General features: G+C 39.7%; 1 protein-coding gene across 1 annotated transcript in view; it reads left to right on the top strand.

The window, feature by feature from the left end:
* Positions 1 to 11,382: 11,382 nt before the first annotated feature.
* TUSC3 (tumor suppressor candidate 3) overlaps positions 11,383 to 13,247 on the top strand; it is a gene marked incomplete at its 5' end in the record, with an annotated part of 141,591 nt that continues 139,726 nt past the window's right edge. The window contains one exon of the mRNA XM_080929067.1: positions 11,383 to 11,520. Coding sequence (XP_080785193.1) covers positions 11,383 to 11,520 — 138 coding nt within the window. The remainder of the gene's footprint in view (positions 11,521 to 13,247) is intronic.

Here is a 13,247-nt window from a genome sequence, read left to right as displayed (position 1 = left end):
TTTGTTAATATAGAAGTAGCATATACCCAACTCAGCGTTTCTAATGTTTAAAAACCTAACTATCCATCACTTTTTTCCTTGAAAATGACAAGGTGAGAATGAACATTTATTTGGTGAAATAAAACTATTGGTATGCAAGTTTTAACTCAGTGAGCATAAAAAATAAATTGAGAAGAAAGTTATTGATTCAAGGACTTGGTGATATAGTTTACTCATTAATTTTAAAATGCTCTATTTGCACATTTATATATGATTCCAAAGATAGGATAATTGAAAGGAAACCAAAGTAAGTTGAAATGGTGGCCATTTGTATACTAACATTTTTTTTTATTTCTTACACCCAGAGAAACACAAATCAGAATCCACTGTTCAATATTCTGCAGGAAGCTCACATCTATCTGAGCCAAGACAATTTGTTTGACATAATAGGAATGGCAGCATTATCTCTGTGGCTCACCTGGCTTCAGAGTTTCCTTTCCAATGGTTCTTTGGCTCTGTGGAGTCCTTCTTCAATTATTTCTGGAATTTCAGAGATGCTCTCTATACATTCCTGTAACCTGTTTGGATTCTTTTCTCTTAAAAACAATGCTGCATATTGTTTAAAGTAAATAGCTTCCATCATGTGTCTATGTTCCCACACTCCTTCTATACAATTTCATGAAGGGAAAATGTATTTTCTTATTGAGGATGTGGAAATTCTGGCTGCATTCTGCCAGAAAGCAACCTACTATAGATGTTGTCTCTGGAGTACGTAATAATACAGAATTTAAGGAAATAACTTGCTTCCTATTTCTCTGTTTAGTTCTCTTCTTTCCCCAAAGCTACTAAATAATGCAGAGTTCATTGACATTATATTTCTTGGGCTTATTGTGTATGCCACTGGCCTCTCTGGATATATGCGCATGTTGAAAGATAAGTGAAATACTGTTTGTTTGAGATAATGAAATGTCCAACATAACCAACTCATACAATTGGGGTTGTTTCTGAAAACATCCCAAACACAAACACAGGATGAAATCCAATTGCACAGGTGCATGTTCTTTCTATTATAATTTCACTTGGTAAATTCCTTTCTAGAATGTTTGGCAATGAATTTCAATAAAATATATAATAGCCTTGATCTAAACCCTAGGGCACAAATCAAGCTATGTGTAGATCATATACAAATGCTTTTGGCAAGTGCCCTAAATTATATGACAAAGTATATGTTAATTTAAGATCCAATATGGCATTAGGTTGGGTTTAATAATATTATTGATAATGATTTAGTTGCTGTTGATTATAGTCATAGGACTTTGAAATGTCAAAGTCCTTAATGTTTATTAATAAGATACAGTTTCAGAAAAGCTGAATGAAATATATTGTAATATTTCAAAATCACTTTTATTTTAGAATACTTCAAGAAATATTCATACAAGAATTACATTTGTTAAACCTGGAATTTTCAATAGAGAAAAATCTTGAATGGTAAAATCCACGTAAAGTAATGTTCAACAATTCTTCACCATCAAGGAAATACAAATCAAAACCACACTGAGACTTCATCCATGTTGTTTCTCCCTATATTTTCTCCTGCCCCACTACCTGATCTCTCCTGTTCCCACCCTAATCCAAAACCAATCCATTCTTGAAATCCATTTTAGTTTCTCTTCCTAGGGAGATCCTTCTGCCTCTCCAGTTCCGCTCCAGTCCTCTTTGTCTCTTAGCCTCTCTGAATCTGATCAATAGCATGATAGTCTTTTACTTTGCAGCTAATATCCACTCATTAGTGAGTAGATCCTATGTTTGTGGTTCTATGTCTGGGTTACTTCACTCATGATGACATTTTCTATAGCTTTCTAGTGCCATGATGTAGGCTTATGTTAAGATGACACATGATTGGACAGTGTAGAGGTGGGGGGGCGTCTAAGAAAGCAGAAGAGGTGGTAGGTGGAGATTCCGGAGGTAACATGGAAGCAGACATGTATGTTTCTCTTGGTGCATCCCTAGTTTGATGAGGTTGTCATGATTATTTCTAAGGATTTCTATGAGTCTAATTTATCTTTTCTGGATGGGCAGTTTATATCTTTGTCTGCTAGTTGTGAGTTTATTGTGTACAGGGTTTGTGGATTCAAAACTTAACATATCAAGTTGGTGGATAAGTTGATGGTTGAGAGTCATGATTTTACTGGGATGTGGAAGACAGTGTGTAAAAGCAACATGATGGGGAGGTCATGGAGCACCCGGGACAAAAGTATCTTGATAGGGCATAGTGAACCGACTGGGAAGGAAGCCAAGTGGAGAGGGCAGCTTGTAGATTGTGTGATATCATCCAGATGCTCGGCTCCACACTAGAGCTGCATCTGCAGAGTAAGACCACGGTGCCAATAACAAGATTACTTTTTAGTATTTACTGCAACACCATGATGATATTTTTTCTAATTTCTGTGCAAATTTCATGATCTCATTGTTTTTATTGACTAATTCTCCATTGTGTAATTGTACCACATTTTCTTTATCTGGTCTTTGTTTGATGGACACCTCAACTATTTACAGTTTCTGGCTATTATGAATAAAATTTCTATGAACATAGTTATGTATCCTTATGGTACAGCGGCACTTATTTTTGGGTGTATGCCGCAGGGTGTTATAGCTGGGTCTTGAGGTAGATCTACTGCAAAGTTTTAAGAAAATGCCAAATTTCTTTACAAGTGAACAAGCAAGTCATGAGTGAGAGCTAGGTTTTACTCTGGCCAGGGATTTGGTTAACATTTAACCAATATGTTATCTAAGTGATATTTAGACACTTTCTTTAGTTATTCATTTTCTCAGGCATTTATTTTATATGGGCTTTGTGGTCAACTGATCAGATTTATAATGCTTTATTGTGAATCTGTTATCTGGATGTTGAAGTACCTATACGTTTGGACTACTGTATTGTCATATCTGTATTAAGGAACAATCTATAAGAAAAAAATTGATACAGCTATTCAAAAGTTCATTTCTGATTCAGTGTCAAGGAATCCTGACTATTGAAAATATTTTAGACATTCAAATTCTTTAGATCAATATAATCTACTGCCACTATTTCAAATCTGCAAAAAAAAAAAAAACTTCTTTAGTCTATGAGAAATCGCTTATTTAGTTTCTTCTGAGCAATGTCAGGTTATTATATATATTCTCTGACTAATGTCAGTTACAATTTGCCAGACAAGCACAAGATTTCAAAAACAAAACAAAACAAACAAAATACACACAACCCATGGATCTCTGGATATGTCATGGTGTCTTCTCAATCTAAAATGGCACCTCACTCAGGGGGGACATTTGGTTCCTCTACGTTTTCTGAGTATAATATATAGCTACTCTTTTATTAATGAAATTTGCATGAGACAATTCAGCATTGTAGTGGCTACTTACAAGACCTTTGACATTTGGCAAGAACAAAGCACGACTATATTAGACAGTGAGGACCCTAAGTGTCACCTGCAAACTAATGGGGACAGTAGAAATAGTGGTGTGTAACAATATAACTGGTGATGTAATACTATTAGAATTTAAAGTAAAAAGTACCAAGCTTAGAATTTTATAAATCCTATCTTGGCTGCTCGGTACCCACCGTCCTGCTCAGCTGGGCTGCACTATCCCTGCTTTTCTCAGACATTTCTGTATTGTGTTAAGTTGACATAAACTAGCCAGCACAGATGTAAAATTTTATCTAGGTGAAAATGTTTACACCAATGAGATCATCGGTGCAGAGCCAAGTGACAGAGTGTAAATGACTTATTTAAGAGGAACAAAACAGCTAAGTAGAAAACTGAAAAATTAGAAGAGAAAATAGAAAAGAGTTTAGAAAGGTTGCCACAGATGCGGAAGTGAGTTCTTGAGAACATGGGATGCTCTGCTTTCTTTTACTGATGACAGCACTTTACACAGGTTTCTGTCTTATAAGGACTTCTGTAAAATAAAGGGAGGTGGGGTAGAAGCTTGGGCTTATGCTTGAAGGAGCATAGCAAGGTTTTAAAAGGATAGGAACAATTTTTGTAGGGTTTTTTAATGCTTCTCTTGGAAGTGATGGAGCCACACATTTGGAAAGGGAAAACAGGTTTTCAATACCATAGATGTAGAAAAACAAACCAAACCAAAACACCCAGATACTGTGGGTTGCAGATGGATCAGGAGAGTAAGTGAAAGTGCTCTGAGGCCCTAGACATTTTTCATTGGGATGATGGTTCTGATTACTGCAAGGACATGAAGACGCATCTGGGAGGTAAAGGGTAGAATAATGGATTTTGATCCTATTGCATATATCTAGATTATGGATGCTGGTTTGTTGTCACTTACACACTTTTATTCTTGTCTCCAAATAGACAAAAGTTGATCTCTTTTCTAAATCCTCAAGATGAAAGTGGGGAGATATTCGTTGAGGGAGTAAAAGCAAAAGGAGGAAGGGAAATCTGTTGACAGCATATTCCCCCTTTTAAATTATTTTATTGGATATTCTCTGTATTTGCATTTCAAATGTTATACCCTCCCCCTCACATGCATCTCTCCTCAAACTCCATTTGTTTTCATGAAGATGCTCCATCTACAAATGAACCTCTGCATCCCGGTGACTTGGCATTCCCCAAACTGGGAAAATGAGCCTTCACTAGACAAAAGGCCCCTTCTCCCACTGATGCCAGACAATGCTATCCTCTGCTACATATGCAACTGGAGCCATGGATTTCTCCATGTGTACTCATTGGTTGGTATTTCAGTTCTAGGAAGCTCTGGAGATTCTGGTTGGTTGATAATGTTGTTCTCCCCATGGGGTTGCAAAGCCTTTTAGCTCCTTCAGTCCTTTCTCTTCCTCCTTCATTGGGGTCTCTGTGTTCACTCTGATGGTTAGCTGCAAGCATCCTCAACTGTATCTGTAAGACCCAGCCAGAGACTCTGCAAGTGTATCCATATCTGGATCCTACAGTAAGCACCTGCTGGCATCAGCAATAGTGCTTGGGTTGGTGACTACATATGGGGTAGATCCACAGATGAAGCAGTCTCTGATTAATCTTCAATCCCTACTCCTCTGTTTGATCTTGAATTTCCTCCTGTGAATGTTTTGTCCTTGCTTCTAAGAAGGACTGAAACATCCACCTTCTGGCCTTCCTTCCCTTTTAGCTTCATAAGGTCTGTAAATTGTTTCTTGAGTATTCAGAGCTTTAGAGGGCTTGTATCCCCTTAGCAATGAGTGCATATCATGTGTGTTCTCTTGGGACTGGGTTACCTCACTCAAGATGATATTTCAAGTTCTATCCATTGGCCTAGAAATTTCATAATGTCATTGTTACTAATAGCTGAGTAGTACTTTCTTGTGTAAATATACCACACTTTCTGTATCCATTTCTCTGTTGAAGGACATCTGGGTTCTTTCCAGCTTCTGGTTATTATAAATAAAGCTGCTATGAACATTGTGGAGCATGTGTCCTTCTTATATGCTGGAGCAACTTTTGGGTATATGCCCAGGAGTGGGATAGCATGGTCTTTAGGTAGTATTATCTACAATTTTTCTGAAGATTTGCTAGACTGATTTCCAGAGAAATTGTACCAGCTTGCAATTCCACCAACAATAGAGGAGAGTTCCTCTTTCTCCACATGCTCACCAGCATCTCCTGTCATCTAAGTTTTTGATATTAGAAATTATGACTGGTGTGAAGTGGAATCTCAGGGTTGTTTTGATTTGCATTTCCTTGATGACTAGGAATGTTGAGCATTCCTTTCAGTTTTAAAAAAAGAAAATATTAGCACTTTCTGGTGAGTATACATTCAAATATAAGTCTATGGGGGCCAGTTTTATTCAAATCACCATGGTTTGTATATAATCCTGTTGGTGACAAGCTTTGACAATATAAGGTAAACTGAGACAAAGCATCAAATATGTATGATGTTGGTGATCAGGGCCCAATGCTGTTGATTTCTGGCAATTTACTTTCTCATACTACTCAGTGGTCAAAAGCTGTTGACTTCTGGCAATTTAACTCTTTCTTGTAATGAGTTTGGGGCAAAGCCCATTGGCCTGGGGCAATTTTTCTTGCTGATAGCACCAGGGAAAAGAAACGTATTTGGGTTCTTTTCTTTTTGACTTAGGGTCCCCTCATTGTCCAGACTAGAACATCAGAGTTCCTTAACTGTGGCACTAGACAACATGCATAACAGGTGAAGCTAGAAAAGGAGCTCCACAGCCCTTTATTCCTAGTTTTTATACCTTCTCAGGATAATGGATCACATGGTTTTAAAAGCATTTTTACATGTCATAAGTTCATAATAAGCTTACCACATTGGTTCATGTCATACTTTGCCAAGGCTTAAAGAGTTACACCAGAATTATTTATGTTTTTCCATTAAGACTAGTTCTTGTTAGATGTTGGAGCATCTTTTGGCCCAGGAGTGGTACAGCTGGGTCTTCAGGTAGTACTATGTCCAATTTTCTGAAGAGCCATCAGAGTGATTTCTAGAGTGGTTGTACCAGCTTGCAACCCCACCAAAAGTGGAGGAGTGTTCCTCTTTCTCCACATCCTTGGCAGCATCTGCTGTCACAAAAAAAAAAAAAAAACCCTCAGAATATCCAAGAAATTATTTCCAAAACTTATGAAGCTCAAAGAGTATTAAGGCCAAAAGTTGGATGCCTCAGTCTCACCAGGTGATCTATCCCATATGCAGCCACTAAACCCATGCACTATTGTTGATTCCAAGTAATGCTTCTAGTAATCTGATAGAAATGTCTCCTCAGCGGGTCTGCCAGAACCATACTGATACAGAAGAGAATGCTTGCAGCTAAACATTGGGCTGAACAAGGGGACTCCAGTGTAGGAGCTTGAGAAAGGTCTTAAGTAGCTTAAAGGGTCTGCAACCCCATGGGAAGAACAAAATGACCAACTAACCAATCCTGTTGGGAGCTGTTTGTGCTACACCCAAAGATGGCACCGGCTTCTCACCGATGACTCAGCAAACAGAGCCCAGCCCGAGAGAGATGTAGTGTACATGTACCACAGACTTCACAGCCTGCTCTTGGGGCATGCTAATGAGTTACTGGCGGGCGCACCAATCAGGTAGCGACAGGAGTCTTCTGGGCATATATAAGCAGTGCATTCTTCTTCCACGTGGCCCCCTGCTCAGAGTACTGTACAATAAAGGTTGTTCGCAGAAGAATCCTGTTGTCGCATGTCCTTCTTGCTGGTGGAACGTGGGGCGTGCGACACAAACCCACCATAGCTCCCTGGTATTAAAATAGCAACCAATGAGTTGTTATGGAGAGACTCATGGCTTCAGGTGCATATGCAGCAGAGAATATCATTCTCTGGCATCAATGACAGGAGAGGATTTTGAGGCCTTGAAAACTTGTTTTCCAGTGTAAGGAAATGCTGAAGTAGGCAAGGGAGTTTGGGAGAGGAAGCACATTCACAGAGGCAATGGAATGTGGAAGGGGGATGGGATTGGTGGAAAGGTCATAACACCTGATTTGTAAATACAGAGAATATGAAAAAAAAAGAACAAAAGCAATGAAAGTTAATGTAACAAAATACTCACAGCAGAAAATACAGGGACAAATAATGGAGCCCAGACTGAAGAAAAGATCATTTAGAGACTGTCTCACCTGGGGATCTATCCCACATACATCCACCAAACACAGTCACTATTGCTGATGCCAAGAAGTGCTTACTGGCAGGAGCCTGATATGGATGTCTCTTCAGCCAGAGCCATGCTGATACAGAGGAGGATGCTTGTAGCTAACCATCAGAGTAAGTATGGGTACCCTAAATAAGGAGTTAGAGAAAGGACTGAAGGATGTGAAAGGGGTTGTAACCCCATGGAAACCAACCAGCCAAAACCCCCAGAGCTCCTAGGGACTAAAACACCAAACAAACTGTACACATAGACAGACCCATGATTCTAGTTGCATATGTAGCAGAGGATGGCATTGGCTGGCATCCATTAGAGGAGAGACCTTTGATACAGTGAAGTCTTGTTTTCTGAATGTAGGCTAATGCCAAGGCGATGAGATAGGAGTGTGTGATTGGGAGTGGGAGTATCTTCATGAAAGCAAGGCAAGGGGGAAAGGGTTATAGGAAGCAGAAAGAAAGGGGATAGCATTTGCAATGTAAATACATAGAGTATCCAATAAAAATAATAAAAAAGACTAGTTCCTGGCTAAATATTCATTATGTTACTAGCTCCACAATCTCAGTATAAGTTTAAAGCAATAATTTTTGTTACAAGTTAGCATTGTTTTGTCAAAAGGCTAATCATTGCCTTGTGTCTATAGTATTTTGAATTTTTGCCTAGATAGACTAGTCTATCATTTATTTTCTGTTCTTGCTCCTACATTCCTAGCTTATGATCTTTAGTTTCCAGATAAAGACCTCATTAATAACCTAGAAGGAATGTTTTCTTTGACTTTAAATATGTTCCTAGCCTGATTCCTTTTCCTAGTGCAATTAGCCCAGGACAGATGAAGGTTTACATCTTCAAAGATGAAGTGCTCTATTTCCAGCTTTTATTCTATATGGGCCTTGATATTTCCTGTATCAATTTAGGAGTTCTATGAAATCATTTATCAAGAATTATAACATCATCAATTTTTCTACACAGCCTTACTACATGAAATTACAGCTTCATATTGATTGATTCTGCAGATAATCTACCCAACATAGTGGGCTGATGCCCAGGAATCATCACTCTATGTAATGAGAGCAGGAAAGCCATGTCTGCAGTGAGAATGAATCCTGAGATGAAGTCTCTAAGATCCCTGCTTCCTAGACCTCACTTATCACAGCTATATAAAATAGTGGGCTATCTCCAGAAAAGTCACTTGCTTGCCATAGGCTTTCCTAGATCCCTTTTGACATGAGCCATAGGCAATAGCCCTACAGTCATCTAGTAGGTAGGTGTACTTGCTAGTTTTGTGTGTCAACTCAACACAAGCAGGAGTTATCGAAGAGAAAGAAGCCTCCCTTTGAAGAAAGGCTTCCAAGAGATCCAGCTGTAATGTATTTTGTTAATTAGAGATCAAAGGTGGGAGAGACCACTGTGGGTGTTCTATAGTCCTGGTTTCTATAACAAAGCAAGCTGAATGAGCCATGGGAAGGCAAGTCAGTCACATCACTTCAAGGCCTCTGCATCAGCTCCTGATTCCTGACCCGCTTGAATTCCAATCCTGAAATCCTTTGATGATGATCAGCAATGTGGAAGTATAAGCTGAGTAAGTCCTTTCCTTCCCAACTTGCTTCTTGGTCATGACGTTTGTGCAAGAATAGAAACTCTAAGACAGTAGGTCACAGAACAAGGATCTCTCATCATATCTCTTATAGTATAAGCACAGTCCTCACAGTTAAAGATTTCAAATACTTCAAAAGCCAAATTCATTAGTATAGGCAATCAGGAAATAGACTTACTTGGCTTCATTTAATTCTATGTGGAGTTGAGTTTCTGGAACTCTACTGATTCTGAGTGCTGCTAGAATTAAGAATAGCATATACTCCACTTTAACTCTGTCTAGGTTTTCATTAAGAAGGAGTGCCCAGTCCAATTATGATGGGTATATGATTATATTTCTAGCACCTGGGAGGCAATGGCAAGAGAATCATGATTAAGCTAGCCTTGGTCATAACTAGAGATATAGAGTGAGACCATGTCTAAAAACCAAATTGAAAAGAACATGAACTAATTAATATGAACAGAATGTTCGGACAATGTTGGGACACGCAAAGCCTGAGAATCAAAAAAGAGGCATTTAAGAACTCTTTTAAAAACAGGTGGTGGGTTAAGAGATGGGTCAGTGGTTGAGAACACAGACTGCTCCTCTAGAAGACCAGAGTTAAGTTGCTAGCATTCACATAGCTTACAACCATCTGTTTCTTCAGTTCTAGGAGCTCAGATACATACCCTCTTCAGACACCAGATATCCATTTGGCTTACATATGCAAACCAAATCTCATATACATGAAATAAAAATAAATAAAATTAAATAAGGTGATGTAGCACATTCATGATTACAGATTAGAACTGCCAGAGTGTGAATTTGTGCTTCATCCCTTTCTAGCTGTATCAAATAAATATTGAGTGTTAATTTATCTAGGGAATGTTTACTAAAACTTCCTTACTGTGGTTGTGGACAAAACTTTTCCCCCTTTGCTATGGAGTCCTTGAGATTTCAGAGCATCTGGAAACCATGTAGTAGAAAAATTACTCCATTTAAATTGACTCTGTAACAAAATTGTATTTTCATCCAATTACCAAGCAGCAATAAACTACACTGGACAGAATCAGCAATGTTTATTTCTTTTCGTATGCAAACTGACTTCGTCATATCATAGCCTAGTTGCTACCGGTAACATGGATGCTGTGATCACTACGTCAAAAATCACTAAATTAAAACTGTTGTCAGATGTCATTTATGAGCACTATTTAAATCTCATGTGACTTGTTAGCTAAGCCCCTGCACTTTTATGACCCTTTGTTATGCCTAATGTTATCCTGTTGTTTTTCATATTTACAATATTACCCCACTACAAGTATTTGTTGACCATCAAAAGTGAATTATTTCAATGTTAATATTTGCTTTATGATTCCTTGATAATTCTTTATATATATATAATTTATGCAGTTAAAAGTACTTTAAATGTCTTTAGATTTCATCAGAGGATCAAAGGTGTTCATTGTACAAGAGAAAAAAAATCTCGAGATAGAGGAAAGCAATGGATGTACAAGACACATTAATATGTTCTTATTCATTTTTGAAAAGAAAAATGTTGACATTCTCTAGAAGAATGCTGGTAACTCCATGAATAGTGAAAGCATGGCTTTTAGCCAGGTTGGTTTCTATGGGCCCTGATGGAAGGTAGAACATTTATGTGCACCAGGAGACTCAGTTACTGTAGGGGCCTCAAGAGGAGGCACATAGGGGTTACCAGCCACTTCTCAATGCGACTGGAGCCTTCTGGTGCAATAAGGCAGCGGATGGCCTCCTGATCCAGGTGGCAGGTTGGACCAACAGGTTGTACCCCACTGTGTTTAGAGAGCAGCCCGGCTTTGGGTCAGGGGTGAAAGCCAGGGGTTCCTTCTCGATGGTGGCACACAGGAAGCCCCTGAGAGCATAGCTGAGACGCGCGCGCACTGAGCCTCTTTCTCGCCACGCCCACTTCCTGCTCCATCCCGCGCCATTCCCGGTTCCTCTCCTGGTGAACCGGATACGCTGTCACTCTCCTCCTCCGCGTCCTTTGCCTCCACCCAGCTCCCTGGAGAAGCCGCTGCCACCCTGAGGCCTTGGCCAAGAGAGGCTGCTGGCGACTGGCCCGGTGAGCGCGGGCACGGTAGGAGCTGGGCGCGCACGGCTACCGCGCGTGGAGGAGACACAGCCCTGCGGCCATGAGTGCCAGGGCCGCTCCTTCACGCCGGAGACAGGCGGGCCGCAGGTTGCGCTACCTGCCTACTGGTAGCTTTCCCTTTCTCCTTTTGCTGCTGCTGCTCTGCATCCAGCTCGGGGGCGGACAGAAGAAAAAGGAGGTAGGCTGGCTTCAGCGGGCGGTCGCCTCCGGGCCGGGGAGCGCTGGAGCTCGCCGCGTTGCTAGGAAGCCCCGTCGCGTTGCTAGGCAGCGGGGATGTGGGCGCTGGCGCCCGGGGGCGGGAGCTACGTGGGCAGGAGCGGGTTGGGCGTGTTCCTTGGGCGCCTGGGGCAGTGAATGCGGAGGGAGACCCTATGCCTACATCCTGGAAATGTGGGCTGAAGTCTGAAAGCCTGAGCTTCAAAGATCATGGCTGTGCTTTGCCTCAGGTGTAGGCCGGGCTTTGGATGCCAGAGTTCCTAATGGGCTTATCCGGTTTGAAAATACCCTAAGGGAAGTACTTGCAAGTACAGAGGAACTATATACCCTTTATTCTGCTATTTTATGTTAAGACATCACATTACGTGTTATTTATTCTGCGTTCTTAATAGTGCCCTTGTAAAACTAACTGAACTGAATGCCCATTTCTCTGTTCAACTCTGTGTAATCGAAGCATCAGTCACATTTTTATTTTTTACACTATGCACATTTACTTGTGACGTTTGGGTCATCTGATTTTAGTTTCAGCCCATCTCTTGATTTCAGTTTCAACTTGTCTCTAGTTCTGAGGCTGGGATTTGATGTATGTAAATGCATTGTAAATAATTTGAGCTCAGTTTTGCAGAATTTGTGGAGAAATCTGGTCTGGTGGCTTCACAAAAACATCTATTCTTTGGAATTGTAAGACTTTAAACTGTAGACCAGTTTGATAAGAGTACTTTGTTTGTACTGTTATCTTTGTCTTTTACCACTGAAAGTCACAAGTCACAAGGCTCATAAAATGAATCTGGTTCAGTTTATAACCAGAATTTTCTTAGTAGGGTAGTGAGTGAAAAAAAATCACACATAAACTAATTCTTTTTCTCCATTAATTAAAAAGAAATTAAGTGGTGTGTGTGTGTTTTGTCTGTGCACCACTTCGGTAGGTGTCCTAGGAGGCATCTGATACCCAAGAACTAGAATCACAGCAGATTGTGAGCCAACATGTAGGTGCTGGGAATTGAAACCAGGCCTTCTGGAAGAGAAGCTAGTGCTCTTTTCCATCCAAGCTCTCTTACCAGCTTTGCTTAAAACAACCTCAATATAAAAACTTCCACCTTGAGTTTTCTTCTTTTTCATTTCTTTCTTTCTTTTCTTTTTCCTTTTTCTTTTTGGTACAAAATTCATGGTGTTTTGGTAAGAACTTGAAATCACACTTCTAAAAACAAACTAGATAGATTTTTTAGCACTTTGTACCTTATAGTTTTAAATTCAGTTCATGAGAAATAAAGGTAGGTTTGCAGAATACAGTTTCCTTTATGTTTTTGGGAGGGGGCGTGATATTCAAAGCAGAGGGCAGTAGTAAATGATGATGAACTTTTTTGTACCTAAGAATGTCACCAGAGCCACTTTAGGGAAAAAATATCAGAAAGTTTACAGATTCATAGATTCTTCACATCTTCATCTGTGAGACTATTTCAACATGTAGAATGTTGGGAAAATTAAATTAAATATCAATTAAACCTAAAGCACATACTTGCTTTCCTTAAAATCCTTAAAACATTGGTTAGAGAAGATATTTTGTAAAAGGAAAAGATTAGGAGCCATGGAGATGGTTCAGCAGTTGGAGGCATTTGCCATTAGAGCTCATGACTTGAATTCCATTTCCAGAGCTATCATGGTGGCGAATACCAACTTCTATAACTGAGT

This window comes from Micromys minutus, assembly GCF_963924665.1.
Source record: "Micromys minutus genome assembly, chromosome: 14".
Lineage (NCBI taxonomy): Eukaryota > Metazoa > Chordata > Mammalia > Rodentia > Muridae > Micromys > Micromys minutus.
Note: the sequence above shows the minus strand (reverse complement) of the source record. Positions and strands in the feature narration are given on the sequence as shown.